At 41.2% G+C, this 18022-nt stretch overlaps 1 protein-coding gene across 1 annotated transcript in view; it reads left to right on the top strand.

Moving 5' to 3' along the window:
* The window catches only part of ubxn4 (UBX domain protein 4), a 61366-nt gene extending 43636 nt beyond the window's left edge, over positions 1-17730 (top strand). Inside the window, exons 12-13 of the mRNA XM_048534593.1 lie at positions 5906-6120; positions 17211-17730. Coding sequence (XP_048390550.1) covers positions 5906-6120; positions 17211-17349 — 354 coding nt within the window. The 3' untranslated portion in view covers positions 17350-17730. The remainder of the gene's footprint in view (positions 1-5905; positions 6121-17210) is intronic.
* The last annotated feature ends 292 nt before the right edge of the window (positions 17731-18022 follow it).

Consider the following 18022-nt stretch of genomic DNA (forward strand, 5'->3'; position numbering starts at 1 on the left):
AGTTCAGGTGAATTATTGCTTTACCTGAGAAATGTTTCTGAGGCCTTGGATAATAAGAAGGGATGAGGTAAACAAGCAAGTATTGCACCTTCCGTGATTGCTGGGGAAGGTGCTGTGTGGATGTGAGAAGGTGCTGGGTGTTGAGGAGGAGTGGATCGTGGAGTCCCAGGGAGAGAGGTATGTGAGAAACGCTATTAAGGGAGGGGAGAGGAATATGTTTGGTGGTGGCATCCTGCTAGGGATTGCAGAAATGTCAGCTTATGATCTTATCAGTGTGGAGGCTTTTGGAGTGAAAAGTGAGGACGATCCTAGTGGGAGGGAAGGGTAGGAGTCAAAGCAGCAGTATGGGAAATATATCTGATGCAGTTGAGGACCCTGTCAACCATAGTGGCAGGGAATCCTCAGTTGAGGAAGAAGGCGAACATGTCCGAGTCCATCCTGCAAAAAGTGATATCATCCGAACAGATCGGACTGAGAAACTGTGAGAATGGAATGAAGTCCTTGTAGGAAGCAGTGTGAGGGTGTATAATTAAGGTAACTGTGGAGGTTGATGGGTTTGTACTGGATATCAGTGCCCAGCCTGTCCCCAGAAATGAAAACAGATATCAAGGAGGGGAGGACTCATAAACGGACCAGCTGAAGGTGAAGTATGGAGATTGGAAGCAAAATTGATCAGTTTTTCCAAAATCAGGATATAAACAGAAGCAAGATAATAAAGTGTGAAGCTGGATGAACACAGCAGGCCAAGCAGCATCTCAGGAGCACAAAAGCTGACGTTTTGGTCCTGGACCCTTCTTCAGAGAGGGGGATGGGGAGATGGTTCTGGAATAAATAGGGAGAGAGGCGGAAGCGGACCGAAGATGGAGAGAAAAGAAGATAGGTGGAGAGGAGAGTATAGGTGGGGAAGTAGGGAGGGGATAGGTCAGTCCAGGGAAGACGGGCAGGTCGAGGAGGTGGGATGAGGTTAGTAGGTAGGAAATGGAGGTGCGGCTTGAGGTGGGAGGAAGGGATGGGTAAGAGGAAGAACAGGTTAGGGAGGTGAGACAAGCTGGGCTGGTTTTGGGATGCAGTGGGGGGAGGGGACGAGCTGGGCTAGCTGTGTGATGCACTGGGGTGAGTGGACGAACTGGGCTGGTTTTCGGTCCGCCTCCCCCTCTCTCCCTATTTATTCCAGAACCCTCTCCCCATCCCCCTCTCTGATGAAGGGTCTAGGCCTGAAACATCAGCTTTTGTGCTCCTGAGATGCTGCTTGGCCTGCTGTGTTCATCCAGCTTCACACTTTGTTATCTTGGATTCTCCAGCATCTACAGTTCCCATTATCTCAAAAACAGAAGCAGCACTGATAGTGTCATCAGTGTACCTGAGAAAGCATTGTGGGAGGCACCCGAGTAGGATGGATGAATAAGGGCATTGAGGATCTAATCAAGAATGAAAAAAAATCATAGATATAGACAGCTGAAATCAACTGAATCTCTTGAAGAATGTAAAGAGCGTCGGAGCATTCTTAAGGAAATCAGGAAGGCAGAGGGAAAATGAGATAGCCTTGGTAGATAAGGTAAAGATAATCCAAAAAAAATTCTATAAACACTTTAAGAGCAAGAGAGCAACTAGGAAGAAAATAGGAACCCTTAAAGATCAACAAGGTCGTCTTTGTGTTGAATCTCAGAAGATGGGAGAGATATCAAATGACTATTTCTAGTCGAACAGTTCATATTACCACAGAGGAAGTGCTAGAGGTCTTAGAAAACATTAGGGTAGATGAGTCTCCATGACCTGGCCACTTCTATCTCAGGACTTTATGGTAAGTTAGGAAATTACAGGGCCCTAGCAGAAATTTTTTTTAATCTATAAACACTAGTGAAATACTGGAGGACTGGAGGGTGGATACCATTGTACCGTTGTTCAAGAAAGGCTGTAAGGAGAAGCCTGTAAACTTTAGTCCTGTGAGTCTGACATCAGTGGAGAATAAATTGTCGGAGGTGACTCTGAAAGATAGAATTTACGTGCATTTGGAGAGATAAGGAGTGCTTAGGCATAATCTGCAGATGCTGGAGAATCCAAGATAATAAAATGTGAGGCTGGATGAACACAGCAAGCCTAGCAGCATCTCAGGAGCTCCTGAGATGCTGCTGGGCCTGCTGTGTTCATCCAGCCTCACATTTTATTATCTTAGGGATAATCAACATGGCTTTGTGCAAGGGAAATTGTATCTCTCAGACTTGATTGAAGTTTTTTAATGAAGTAACCAAAAAGATTGAGGACAGACTGGTAGATATTGTTTACTTGGACTTACAAGTCTTTGACAAGGGTATGCATCATAGTCTAATTAGCAAAGTTAGATCAAAGCGATTCAGCGTAAGCTTGCCAATTGAATACAAAATTAGCTTTGTGGAGGGTTATTTTTTTCAGAGCGGAGACCTGTGACCACTGGTATTCCAAGGGATCGATATTCCAAAGGATCAGTATTCGGTCCACATTCATTTGTCATTTAAATAAATGATTTTGAGAATATAGAAAGCATGGATCGTAAGTTTGCAGATGACACAAAAGTTGAACAATGCGAGGTATAGCTAGAGTTGATGGTTGTTGTCTTTGGCTTAAAATGGGGGATTTTAAGTCTAGGGGGCACATTTTTAAGGTGAGAGGAGAGAGATTTAAAAAAAAAGACATGAGGGCAAATTTTTTACACAGAAGATGGTTCGCGTGTGGAATGAACTTCCTGAGGACATGCTGGATATGGGTACAATTTCAACGTTCAAAAGACATTTGTGTGGATACATGAATAGGAAAGGTTTGGAGGGATATGGGCCAGGCACAGGCAGTTGAGACAAGTTGAGTTTGGGATGAGACTTGGCATGGACTGGTTGGACCACAGAGTCTGTTTCTGTGCTGTATGACTCTGTGCCATCTCTGAACTGGTTGATTAGAAAATATATATTTTTTAAAAATTGAGTTAAAGTAAGAAGAAATAATTTCCATAGAGCAGAAACCAGCTGAAATAATGGGTCTGCATGGGCAATTCTGTTTGTGGATTTTGTAGATTCATAGAATTCTGGCAGTGTGGAAGCAGGCAGTTCAGCCCGTTGAGCCCATACCAACTGTCCAAAAAACATCCTACCCAGACTCATCCCCTACCCTATCCCTGTAACCTCGCATTTCTTAATTCACCCAGCTTGTACATCAGTGGACACTCTGGGTGATTTAACATCGCCAGTCCACTTAACCTGTGCATCTCTGGACTGTGGGAGGAAACCCACACAGACACAGAGAGAATGTGCAAACTCCACACAGTCACCTGTGGAATTGAACCCATCTCCCTGGCGCTGTGAAACAGCAGGACTAACCACTGAGCTACTGTGCCACCATTCCTTTGGGAAGATGGTAGAAGAGGGCTGAACAGGGTTGTAAATTGTAGTTGTGATGCTGTGTTGGGGAGATGAGTTTGGTGACAGTGGTGAAAACAATAACTTGATGTTCAATGGTGCAGCCATGATCCGGGTATATAGGAGGTGTTTGAGAGCTGGTGGCTAGCCTCTGCAAGCTCCAGGTCATTATGCCAAACAATAAGAGCACCGCCCTCTTCAGGTTTGATTACAAAGTCAAGTTTGGATCCGAGAGCATTGAATGAAGTCATTTCAGTGGGAGATGGCTTAGAATGGTGGCTGGGGCAGAAGAATTGAGGCAACTGGTGTCATGTCGCCAGTTGTCGATTAACAGGTTGAATGCAGATAAGAAACCAGAGGGAGGGGCCTGGGAGAAAGGAGAATTGGATGAACGTGTCTGTGGGATAGGGAGAGCTTCCTGTCCCTAGAAATGTTCTATGTACATGAGCACAGAGATATAAGAAGCAGAGTTTAACGTCATGTTGTGTCTCAAATTCATTGAGGTGGTGACATAAAGAGATAAAACTAAGCCCTTTGAGTACAGACTATTCAGAATCAGAACAAAGGTTAGAAAGTGTCTTAAATACCTGACAAGAGGTAAGTTTTGTGTCCAGAAAGGAGAGGGATGGAAGGTTCCAGTGGGGCATTGTACTCTTGAGTTGTTGCAGCTTGTGTTCCTTAATACTTGAAACGATAGCAAAAGCTCTTAGTTAAAATTTGAAACAAGCCAAAAAATTAAGTGGAACTGGAGGGTAGAACAGCTTTGAGATAGCATGAGATGGGATTTTGGAGAGAGATTTTTCAGATGCAGTGATAGCAGCTACCCCCCACCCCCACGCCATCTGCATAAATACCACCATTTCCCAGTTGCTTTCAGAACTGATGGAGGTCACTGGACTCCATGTTAACTCTAGTAAATGATCAATTTAAGTTAAATAATCAAGTAAATTATCAATGTTGTTGATCTTCCTGAGAGTGATATCAGTTTGTGTTGTTATGAACTCACAGGAGAATTAATTAAAATTAAGTTTAGAATCCAGCTTGTCATGATGTTTGTGATAATCTGTTCGATCAGTGTAAAGACAGGGTGGAGAGAAATCTTTTCTCAAGTTCAGATTCTTGAGCAAGGGGGTCTGTTCTCCAAATTTAGGGCTGGACTGTTCAGGAGAGATTGTTAACAAGCACTTTGATACATGGGGATGAATATTTGGAATGCTGTACCACAAACAGCAGTGAAAGCTAGATCAGTTTTTTTTTGTTCCTATTCATTTGTAGGGTGTGGTTGTCGCTGGTAGGCCAGCATTTCTTCCCCATCCCTTGTTGCCCTTGAGAAGGTGGTGGTGGTGGGCTATCTTCTTGAACTGTGGAATTCCTCCAGCTGTGGGTTGACCCACAATGCTATTAGGGAGGAAATTCCAGGATTTTGACCCAGTGACATTGAAGGAATAGCAATATATTTCCAAGTCAGGATGGTGAGTGGCTTCAAGGGGAGCTTGGAGGTGGTGGTATTCCCATATATCTGCTGCCCTTGACCTTCTAGATGAAAGTGGCTATGGGTTTGGAAGATGCTGTTTGAGGATCTTTGGTGAATTTCTGCAGTGCCTCTTGTAGATAGTACACACTGCTGCTACTGAGCATCAGTGGTGGAGTAAGTGAATGGCACTAGATCCACAAACGACCGGGTGCGTTGCTTTGTCCTGGATGATATCATGCTTCTTGAATATTGTTGGGAGTGTTGTAAAGTCAGTTGTTGATTTTAGATCTGAGATAGGTAAACCGTTGATAAGCAAAAGGTATTCAGTGGCATAGGCCAAAGGCAGGCATATGGGTTTTGGCCGCAAATCAGTCATCGTCTTCATGAATGGTAGAAGAGACTAAAGGCCTGCTGAATGGTCTACTGCTTTTCCTGTGTTTTTATGTTCCTGTATTATGCAGGAATGTTGTAGTAAACAGTTTTGAGAGTAGTTATGTTTAGAAACCAAGTCAGACCTATTTTACAAATAGATTGATGGGAAATTATAACTTAAAAGCAGAGAAAGCTGTGAATGCTTTGGAGGCCATCTGTGGGCATCAGTGGAGAAGGAAATTATTAATGACTCATAGAATGGAAGGTTAGAGGTGTCACAGATCTAAAGCAAGTACAACACCAGGGTGGTTAGGGGGTAAAAAACAAAAGAGGAGGTCTGTGTTAGGGTAGAGGGCAGGATTTATTAATTTAAACAAAGATGATGATGCAAAGCAGTCCAAGGTAAATAAAGAAAAAGTGTCCAGAGAATGTGTAAATCAGAAAAAGCAGAATCTTTACCAAGCAACTATGACGTGAAGTGAGCAATATCAATGAACTGTGTTTGAAATGCTTCCATTTGGCAGTAATTTTGCATTCCACCGCATTTGGAGCTGGTTTAATAGACAAGTCTTTGTAATCTCTACAGGCAACCCACTAACTAAAATAGACTACTAAATACTAAAAAGCTTTGATTTAGATTCACTCAGTAACCCTGAGCTTATTCTTGTATTTGTAGGGCGGACGGTCAACTTCATCAATGATACGATCCTCGGAAGGAGGATTGTGGGCTTTCTTGAATACATTATTTTACCCAATTATTGCAATTTGGAGGTTTCTCAGCAATTATTTGTTTGCTAGTGATTCCACACATCGGTCATCCAGAGTAAATACTTCTCCATCAAACCCAGAAAGTTTGAGAGCGGCAGCTTCTAATTCATCCGACACAGACAGGTATCCCTGCGATATTATTCTTTTTGATAAGCTGAAGATAAATTCTAAATTTATGTTTTGAGAATTAGTATCGTTTGTAAAATATTGCTTTGATCTTAGGACTGTTCACTTTATTTGAAATAGATAGTACATTTAATAGTGTATGCAACTGAATGTATAAGGTAGCTTCACATGCAGCCAGGATGAAAAAACATAGTACCATTTGATCCAATATGCACATATGTTCTAAAGGTTCCTGTCTTAAACTACTGTTACCTCCCTTGAGGTGGAAAGTGTTCTTAATGTAAACTCTGTCTTCTCAGAAGAAGGTGACAATATAAATATTATAATAAAAAGGGAGCTGTGAAGCATTAGATGTCATAAAAATAGGAAAAAATACATTAATGGAAATAATAACTGTGGAAGTGAAAAATCACCAGGACCAGATAAAATATACCCACAGTTGTTAAAAGAATCTAGGATGGGAATAGCAGGTTTAATCATGATATTTTTCGATCCTGAGTAGATATGCGTGTGGTGCTAGAGGATTGGAGGACTACTAACATTCAACCTTTTGTTGAAAAAATGGAGCGAGGGATAGGTACTCTAATTACAGACCAGTCAGTCTATTCTCAGAATTGGACAAATCATTGAAACAAATTCTGAAACATCAGGTCAAACTGCCACTTAAAAAGGCACGATTAAACATGGATGGTTAGCACAGATTTATTAAGGGAATACTGTGCCTGCCTAATTTTATTTGAATTTTTCAAAAAAAGTAATGAGGGTAATGCAATTAAAGTGGCCTAGAGTGATTTTAACACGGCTTTTGACAAGATCCCGTACGACGGACATATGTTAAAAGATAAACCCATAGACTCTTGGAGAATGTAGCAAGATGGATACAAAATTAGTTCAGTGGCAGGGAACAAATAGTAGTTGTTGACAGTTGTCACTGGAAGGCTGTTTCCAATGGGATACTGCAAGGCTCAGTGCTGTGTCTGTTTGCAGATGACACAAAGGTTGGTTGTATGTTTGATAGCAAGAAGGATAGCTGTAGGCTACAAGAAGATATAATGGACTGATCAGGTGGACAGGCAATTAAGAAATGGAATTTTAATTCTGCAAAATGTACCCAAGAATGTAGTGGTACGTATGGAGAGATCAAACAAGGGAAAGAAGTCCACACTAGTAGCAAAATACTGGTTAGAAAAGGTCAATGTCTGCAGATCCCCTGAAGGTTGCAGAGCTGGTAAATCGGTGGTTAAGAAAACATATGAAATCCTTCCCTTTATTAGCCAAGGAATGCAATATAAAGGCAGGGATCTTATATTTGATAATATATAAATCCATGAGTTATGTATGCAGTCCTGGTCACCTAATTGCAGAAATGATGTAATTGCACTGGAGAAAATATAAAGGATGTTTATCTGGATGTTGTCAGCACTGGAATAATACAGCTGTGAGGAAAGATTAGTCAAGCTGGCATTTTTCTTCGTTGATCAGGAGTTTGAGGGAGGTTTTGTTTCTGAATGGTCTGGACAGAAGCATAGAAATAGGAACAGGACTTGGCCATTCTGCCATTCAGTACGACCGTGGCTGACCATCCAACCCAGTACCTTGTTCTTGCTTTCTTGCCATTACCTTCTGTTCCCTTTAGCCCTAAGAACTATATCTAACTCCATCTTGAAAACATTCAGTGTTTTCGCCTCCATCGCTTTTTGTAGTGGAGAATTCCATAGGCTCACCAGTGTGGGTGAAGAAACTTCTTCTCATCTCTAGCCTAAATGGTCTACTCTGTGTCATTAGACCGTGACCCGTGGTTCTGGACTCTGCGGTCATCAGGAACTTTCTTCTTGCATTTACCCTTTCAAGTCCTGTTAGAAATTCATGGGTTTCAATAAGACTACCCCCTCATTCTTCTAAACTGAAATGAATGTTGTCCTAATCGAACTAGTCTATCTTCATGCATCAGCCATCCCAAGAGTCAGTCTGGTAAACTTCCGTTACATCCGTAGTCAGATCTTCCTTCCTCAGATAAGGAGTCAAAAACAGCACATAACACTCCACATGTGGCCTCTCAAAACTCTGTACCTTTGCATCAAGAACTTAGAGCTCCTGTATCCCTCTACTCAAATCCTCCCATTATGAAGGTTAACATACCATTTGAACAAACGAACAGTACAGCACAGGAACAGGCCCTTCAGCCCTCCAACCCTGTGTCAATCATCATGGCCTAACTAAAACAAAAATCTGAACAAACCTTCCCTTATTTGATCCAAATCCCTCTATTCTTTCCCTATTCATGTAACCACCCAGCTGCCTCTTAAATGTTGCCAACATGTCTGCTTCCACCACTACTTGTGGCATGTAATCCAGGCTCCTAGCATTCTGAAAAACTTGCCTCACCTTTAAACTTTCTCCCTCTCACCTTGAACCTGTGCCCCCTTGTAATTGAAACTTCAACGCTGAGAAAATCCCTCTAACTATCCACCCTATATATTCCTTCCATAATTTTTTAGACCTCTATCAGGTTTCCTGTCAGCTGCTGTCTTTCCAATGAAAACGTTTCAAGTCTTTTTAACCTTTCCACATAGTTAGTGCCCTCAAGACCAGGCATATCCTGGTGAACATTCTGTGTACTTTTTCCACAGCTACCACGCCCTTCTGGTAACATGGTGACCACAGCTGTACAGAATGCTCCAAAGAGAGATAGGAAAAACTGCAGATGCTGGAGTCGGTCAATACAGTGTGGAGCTGGAGAAACACAGCAGGTCAGGCACCCTCGGAGGAGCAGAAGAGTCTGTGTTTTGGGTTGGGAACCTTCATCAGGTCCTAATGCTGCCTGACCTACTGTGTTCCTCCAGCTCCACACTGTATTGACCCCCCTCATACTCCAAAATGTGGCCTAACAAGGGTTTTGTATGGCTGTAACTCTTTGTAGTCTATGCCCCAGCTGATGAAGGCAAGCATGCCATATGCCGCCTTAATCACCTTGGTCACCTATGTTGCCACTTTAGGGAACTGTGGACCTGCACACTCAGATCCATCTGAATGTTAATGTTCCTAAGGGTTCTGTCAGTTGCAGTATAATTTACACCTAAATTTAATCCTCCAAAATCCATCACCACACGTTTGTCTGAATTAAATTCGATCTGCCATTTCTGTGCCCAAGTCACCAATCTATTTGTATCCTCTCAATTGTTGGTACTGACGGCAACTCCACCAATCTTCGTGTCATCTACAGATTTGCTAATCAGACCACCCACATTTTCCTCCAGATCATTTGCACATACTACAAACAACAGAGGACCTAAGACTGATCCCTGTGGAACACCACTAATTACTGGTCTTCATTCTGAAAAACACCATCCCACTGCTACCCTCTGATTACTATGACCAAGTCAGTTTTGTACTTCTCTAATTAGGTCACCCAGAATCCCATGTGATTTTAGTTTTCGTACCAATCAGCCATGTGGGACATTATCAATTGTCTTACTTAAGCCCTTTCCTCATAAATTATCTTTGTCACCTCTTCAAAAAAATTCAATCGGGTTGGTTAAACAAGACCTTCCCTGTACAAAACCAACCTGCCAGTCACTATCAAGAACATTTTTCTTCCAAATGTGCATATATCTTGCCCTTCAGTATTTTGACTTAAGAACTTCCCTACCACAGACATCAGGCTCACCAGACTATAATTTCCTGGATTATCCCTGCTTCCTTTCTTAAAAATGGGAGCAATATTGGCTAATCTTCAGTCCTCTAGAACTTTGCCTGTGGTCCAAAGAATATATGGAGATATCTGCTAATGCCCTAGCTATTTCTTTCCTTACCTCCCTCAGTAACCTGTGATAGGTCCAATCTGGTCCCAAGGACTTGTCTACCTTAATGCAATTTTAGAGACCCAAAATTTCCTTCAGTTCTGGATGTGAGTTTGCTCGCTGAGCTGGAAGGTTAGTTTTCAGACGTTTCATCACCATTCTAGGTAACATCATCAGTGAGCCTCCGACGAAGCGCTGGTGTTATGTCCCGCTTTCTATTTATCTGGTTAGGTTTCCTTGGGTTGGTGATGTCATTTCCTGTTCTTTTTCTCAGGGGATGGTAGATTTGGCTCCAAGTCAATGTGTTTCTCAACAAACATAACACCAGCGCTTCGTCGGAGGCTCACTGATGATGTGACCTAGAATGGTGACGAAACGTCTGAAAACTAACCTTCCAGCTCAGCGACCAAACTCACATCCAGAACCTCAACCTGAGCTACAAATCTTCTCAAAACTCGCTATTTCCTTCAGTATATTGACATTCTCTAGAGTATTTTGATCGGCGCAGGCTTGGAGGGCCAAAGGGCCTGTTCCTGTGCTGTGTAGGTTTCTTTGTTCTTATTCACACTCTTATCCCTGACCTCAACATCCGTCATGTGCTTCTCCTAGACGAACAAGATACAAAATGCTCGTTAAGGATCTCCCCCACTTCTGTGGCTCCACGTATAACTTGCCTCCTGTTATCCTTGAGTGGGCCTACTCTTTCCCTTGCTACCCTCTTCCCTCTAATAGATGCATAAAATGCCTTGGGATTCTTCTTGACCCTGTTCGCTAAAAACATTTCATGGCCTCTTTTAGCCTTCCTAATTCTGCATTTAAGTCCTACTTCCTCTGTACCTCTTAGTTTGCTTTCTTCGCTGCCTGCAGCTGCATGCTTACTTTCAGCAACTGGTTTACAAGGCCAACTAGGTCTCATTGCACCTCCTCTATCCCAAACTATTGCCATTCAGTTAATAATCTGCCTTTCTGTTTTTGCTGCCAAAGTGGATAACGTTTATATTTATTCACATTATATTTCATCTGTATCACATATACCCACTCACTCAACTTGCCCAAATCAAACTGAAGCAAGTGTGCATCCTCCTCACAGCTCATTCTCTCCTACCCAGATTTGTGCTCTCTGCAGATTTTGAGAGTTATATTTAGCTTCCTTATCTAAATCATTGATATATGTTATCATTGAATCGGTGGGAATGGCTTATACATGCTTAGTAGAGAGGTCAATGACTAGCTTTTGTGAGCAGATAATAAATCATCGAATCCGTCGAGTGTGGAAGCAGGTCATTCAGACCATCAAGCCCACACCGACCTTCCGAAAAGCATCCCACCCCTGTTCCCTATCCATACATATCTCATGACTAATATATTTAACCTACACATCCCTGAACATTATGGACAATTTAGCATGGCCAGTCTACCTAACCTGCACATCTTTGGATCTTCCTCTCAAAGTTCCTTGAGTGAGTTCTCATCTTTCCCAAAAGTCCATGTTTGAAACCCATTCCCAATCAGGTTTCAGCCCCTGACTCAGAACTGAAATGTCTCTTAGTCAGAAGTAATATCCATGCAGTTGTAACTGTAGAAAAGCATCCCGGCTCTTTCTGTGGTCTTTGATATGGTTAGCAGCACTATCCTCTATCCAGTTGGAGAATAGAGCTGTAGATAGACTCTCCTCTCCTGATTCCATCCCTTAATACCATTTATAGGTCAAAATTCATGAGCATTGTATGGTTTCCTGTTTTCTGTCTCCCTCCTCACTTGAATAGGGATGTAACATTTACAGTTTTCCCAATTTGCAGTGAACTTTGCAGAAGCAAGGGAACTTTTGAAGGTAATAATCAGTTATTTCTGTAGCCATTTCTTTTCAAGTATTTATATGCAGATTGTCAGATCCAGAGAACTCGGCTACCTATATTTCCTTCCCAGGAACATCTACTATGAGACCACTAAATAATTCTGGTAATTGAGTATTACTAAATTTAAAATAGCCTGTGTTCTCGTTGTTTCCCCACACATTGTTTTAAGAAACTCCCAAAGTCACTTCATGAACTTGTCCTCCAGGCTAACTTTGTCAGTTTGATATTTCTAGTCTACATGAAATTTGAGTTTGTTGACAATATTTGTACTGTTTTATTTACAAGCCCCATTGTTTTTTCATTTAAACTGTCCTGCAGTATTGCTACTGTTAGAAGTCCTTTAGACTACCGTCACCAGTGACATCTGAGCTGTGCTATTTGTCATCTCCACCTAAACTGATATTACTTCTTTCTCCTCTGAGCCAAGATCATTTCTTACAACTCCCATATCTTTATCTAACAGAGCATTCTCACTATTTTTTTCTTTTTGTCTATCCTTACAAAATGTCAGGTATCTGTAGACATTCAGTCCCAGCCTTGGGAACCTGGCAGCCATACCTTGTGTGACGGATATCAGATCCCAACCATTCATTTCTTTGTGCTGCAAATTCATTGCCATATTATAAATGCAGCATGTATTCAGAGAGAATCTTTAATTTTTTCTTCTTACCCATTTTCTCTACTTTGATTTGTCGGGATGTCCTAAGTTTTTTTTTAAATGCTGTATCCTTCCCCCTCTGCTTCAGCTGATGCTGTAATACTTGTTCATGCAATTTCTTTAGACTTGATTACTCAGTTACCTAGTCAGCCCTGCTAGTTTGATTTCTCCGTAAAGTTAAGTCGTCCAAAATTTTGCCTCCATTTAAACTTCCTCCAATTCCTGTCCTCCCCACCACCCCTGTGCTCACTGACTGACATTGTCTGCCACTTTGCCAGCATTTCAGTTTTATGATTCCCAACCTTCTTTTTAAATAACCTCCATGTCAAGGACCTTCCCTAGCTCCATGAAACTCCTCCAGCTCAAAATCTGACAAAAATCCTCCAGTTTTTACCTCTTGTGCATCCCCAATTTTCTTTGCGTTGCTAATGTCAACAGAATTCATCTGCCTCAGCCCTAAGCTCTAGAATTGTTTTCTTAAATCTCTCCACCTTATGGCACTCCTTCAAAACCTACCTCTTAAGCCAAGCTTTTGCTCACATGAAATACTGTTTCTTAGGTCATTAAGTGTAAGTTTTAGTTAATAATTACTATAGTGAAGTGTCTTGGGATTTTTACTACTTTAATGGCACTATATCAATATATGTTCCTATATCAGGAGTAAAACATAAATCCTGCCAAATCTCTTCCGATCATGGCTGAACTTCTGCATTAATTCCAATTTTCTGCCCTATCCACATGCATTGTTATCCTTGGTGTCCAAAAATCAAATTGCTTAGCTTTGAATGTACTCAGTGTCCGAGTGTCTTTGTGGAAGAGAATTTCAAAAGTTCTTAGACATAAATTATTGATCCCTTATCCTGGAACCTCTATTTGTAGACACGCTAAATCGAGGAAACAGGATCTCAACATCTACTTTATCAAAATTCAGAATTTATATGTTTTCTTGAGACTATATTGATAACTCAGAATTGGCCAGTTCTGCTTGGTCTCTTCTCAGGGTAGACCATTTCACCCTGGGATGCAATCTTGTGCATTTTTATTGCACACACTTTAAGGCAGGTATACATTTCTTTGGAAAAGGAATCTTAAATCAACACAATACTTTAAATCCAAGCACTGTAGAATAGCAGAAAATCCTTTAATCTTGTATAGGAATCCTCTTGCATTAAAAGCGAACTAAAGATCTTGCTTATTGCTTGCTTATGCCTGTTTGATAACTTCATTTCCATTCCCTAATTACTATGGAGAACTTACTCAATCTCTTCTCACAAGACAGTTCCTCCATACCAGGATCAACTTAGTGAACCTTCAGTGGACTGCCTCCAGTTCCTGCATACTATTCCTTAGATAAGTGGATTACAGCTGTTCATGATATTCCAGCTGTGGTCAGACTATTGTCTTGTGTAGTTATTAGCAGAACCTCCCTATTTTTACTTTCCATTCCCTATTGAAGCAAAAGAAAAACCAGATAACTGCACGTGCTGGAAATCAGAAACAAAAACAGGAAAGGTCACTGGACCTGAAATATTAACTCTGCTTTCTCTGCACAGATAAAGTCATAGAGCTGTACAGCATGGAAACAGACCCTTTTGTCCAACTCATCCATGCTGACCAGATATCCTAAATAAATTTTAGTCCCGTTTACCAGCATTTGGGCCATATCCCTCTCTCCCCTTCCTATTCATATACCCATCCGGATGACTTTCTAAATGTTGTAATTATACCAGCCTCCACCACTTCTAGCTGCTCATTCCATACATGCACAACTCTGTGTGAAAAAGTTGCCCCTTAGGTCACTTTTAAATCTTTCCCCTCCCACTTTAAACCTATGCCCTCATAGTTTTGGATTCTCAAACCCAAGAAAAGACCTTGTCTATTCACTCTCTCTGTGCCCCTCATGAGTTTATAAACCTCTATAAGGTCACCCTTCAGCCTTTGATGCTCTAGGGAAAGTGGGCCCAGATTATTCAACCTCTCCCTATAGATCAGACCCTCCTGCCCTGGCAACATCCTTGTAAATCATTTCTGAACTCTTTCAAGATTCACAACATCCTTCCTGTGGCAGGGAGACCAGAATTGCAAGCCATATTCCAGAAGTGGCCTACCCAGTGTTCTCTACAGCTGCAACATGTCCTCAACTTCTGTACTAACCAATAAAGGCAAGCAAACCAAACACCGCCTTCACTATCATATCCACTTGCGACTCCCCTTTCCAGGAACTATGAACCTGCACTCCAAGATCTCTTTGTTCACCAACTCTCCCTTACCATTAAGTGGAAAAGTCCTGCCCTGATTTGCCTATCCAAAATGCAGCACCTAACGTTTATCAGAATTAAACTCCGTCTGCCACTCATTGGCCCATGTGATCAAGATCCTGTTGTACTCTGAAGTAACCTCCTTCATTGTCCGCCACGCTGATCTGCTGCACTTTTCCAGCAATTTATGAATTTGTTGCCAACATTTCATTTGAATTCCCTATTAACTGCTGAACCTGGGTGCTGGCTTTTTGTGATTCATGCACTAAGACCCCAAATCACAGTCAACAGTACTTCCCCATCTTTTAAAATTAGAGAATGTGGGCTTCTCTGGCTAGGCCAGTGTTTACTGCTTCTCCCTAATTGCTTAGAGGGCAGTTAGGAGTCAACCACGTTGCTGTGGGTCTGCAGTTACACATAGGCCAGACCAGGTAAGGATGACAGTTTCCCTCCCTAAAGGGCAGAAGTGAACCAGATGGTTTTTCCCAACAATTAGCAATGGTCTCATTATCATTAGACCCATAATTCCACATTTCTGTTGAATTCAGTTCCACCATTTGCTATGGCAGGATTTGAACCCAAGTCGCCAGAAAATTACCTGGGTCTCTGGACAAATAGTCCAGTGCTAATACTAGAGGCCATTGCCTCCACTCTAAATAACATTCAGCTTTTCTACTGTCCAGTGTATTCTGATTGGTAGTGGCGTTGCCAAAGAGAATGTACTGATTAATGTTAATTGGCAGTTAATTGCCAGGGCTTTGTTTAACTCTTGTTGAAACAATCCCTAAGAAATGAACCAGTGGGTGGTTACCATCTGTTCTGTTGAATGTATTGACATTCTTGCAAATTGTTCTAATGTCAGCAAGGCGGAAAGCTTTGCTAAAGACTTTTTTTTCCAGCAGTACTTGTATTATTATATTTGCCTTTTTAAGTTTGCCCAATGGTTCAGAATCTTTATTAGTAATTTCAAATTTGCAACTGTTATGTGAGAAGTTCCAAGCGTTAGGATACCATCCAAAATGAGGTGAATATAGCAAAGAAATGACAAACCATGTCTTCCTCGCCTCTTGAGTCTGCAGCTAGCACAACTCTTAAGGACCTTAGACTAATTAGAAAAGTTTGATTATGTGGAATTCAGGGTGAGCTTGCCAATTGGACACAAAGTTAGCTTAACAGCAGAGAAAGAGTGATGGTGGAAGGTTGTTTTTTGGACTGGAGGCCTGTAACCAGTGCTGTTCCATAAAGATCGGTGCTGGGCTCACTTTTGTTTGTAACTTTATAAAAATGATTTAGGTGAAAATGTAGAAAGCATGGTTAGTAAGTTTGCGGATGACACCAAGATTATTGGTAAAATGGGCGGTGAAGGTTTTCTAAGATCACAGAGGAATCTTGATCAAATGGGTCAATGAGCTGAAAAATAGCAGATGGAGTTCAATCTAGATAAATGCAAGGTATTGCATTTTGGTAACAAGGGTAGGGCTTATACAATTAATGGTAGGGCCTTGGGTAGTGTTGCAGAATAGGGGGATCTAGGGGTGCTGTACATAATTCTTTAAAGTTTATGTCATGTATAGACAGGGTGGTTTAAACAGGCATTTGGCACACTTGCCTTCACTGCTCAGTCCTTTGAGTATAGGAATTGCAACGTCATGTTGAAGTTGTACAGGACATTGGTGTTGCCTCTTCTGGAATACTGTGTCGGGTTCTGGTTGCCTGGTCATAGGAACGATATTGTCAAGCTGGAGAAGGTTCAGAAGAGATTTACTGTGATGTTGCTGGGACTTTGTTCACTTGAGCGTAGGCGGTTGAGAGGTGACTTTATTAAGGTTTGTAAAATAATGAGGGGCATAGGTAAGGTGAATGGTCGATGTCTTTTCCCTGGAGTGGGATATTTCAAGACTAAGGGCTATATTCTGAAGGTGAGAGTAGAAAGATTTTCGAAAGACATAATGGACAGTATTTATTTTACACAGACAGTGGTTCCTATGCAGAATGAACTTCCGAAAGAAGTGGTGGATACAGTTACCGTTGCAGCATTTCAAAGACACTTACATAAGTGCACGAATAAGAAATGTTTAGATGGATATTGGGCAAACATAGGCTGGTGGGACTAGTTTAGTTTGGGATTATGGTCAGCATGGATTGGTTGGACTCGAAGGGCCTGTTTCCATGCTGTATGACTCTGTTATCCACAGTAGCACTTTCTCTCAGCCATCATTTTTGATCCTGCACCCATCCAACCTGTAATTTCTAATTTTTGTATGAAAGAGATCTCTACCCAGTATCCATTGTGACAAAGAAATCTCTGTTTTTGTGCTGGAAATATGCAAGCTAATATCCCAGTCATAAAACAATAACTCTCCACTAGGCATGCTGTGTAGAGAAATCTCCATTTCACAAGAGGCATTTTCTTTTATCTGCTACTGACTCGTAGCTATATGTCCAGTTCTAAACAAACTTGCAATTTGATGGTATCTTTTTTGTACAGGTTTCACTGATTTTATTGCATTTTCAGGGAAGTAAGAAGGAGGAGATTACTTGAAAGACGTGGGGAGGACTTTAAGAGGGAGGGAAGGATTTACAGACTGCGAACAGAGGATGATGCCGATGATGATAATAATACATGGAATGGCAATTCTACTCAACAAATGTAGCTTATACCCCTTATTAAAGTAGAAACAGTTGTACTTTATTTTGCTTTAAAGTTATACAAGTATACTTCCATTTTTAAAAATGAGAAACTGGACAGAGGGTGTGTTTTGTACCGTTAATTTCCTGCTCTGCATGGATTTCTATGATTATTTTAATTCTGGGACGGAGGAAGCAATAATTGCTACAATGAGAATGTGCAAAAAAATCACTTTAAGCAAGTTCCAAATTATGTTTCCAAACACCTTTTGCAGCAATATGTATTTTAAGTCCTGTGTTTTAAGTTTATCCATTTCCTGCCTGTATGACACGTTAGCTGGACACCATGCAGTTTCTGGTCCTATTAATTTAAAACTGATAATAAAATGTTTAAAGTTTTCAAAAAATGATTTTTTTGATGTGTTTTCCTCTTCCACAAGATGTTCTCATTGGTATAATTTATGTATGATAGAATATGTGTACATTGTTTGCAATGGCAACTTTGCAAGCTCTCCTAAACGGATCAAATCAAATGATGCAATGCAGGAAACAAATGTTACAGTTGAGATAATATAATAAAACATGGGAATAAGAAGTGGTTTATTATTACCATATGAGCCCAAAGATGGCTTGTGCTGCAACATACCTGAACCTGTTGTTCTGCCTGACTTAGGTAGCACACTGGAAATCCAGCCCCAT

Source organism: Stegostoma tigrinum, chromosome 7, assembly GCF_030684315.1.
Source record: "Stegostoma tigrinum isolate sSteTig4 chromosome 7, sSteTig4.hap1, whole genome shotgun sequence".
NCBI classification, from domain to species: Eukaryota; Metazoa; Chordata; class Chondrichthyes; order Orectolobiformes; family Stegostomatidae; genus Stegostoma; species Stegostoma tigrinum.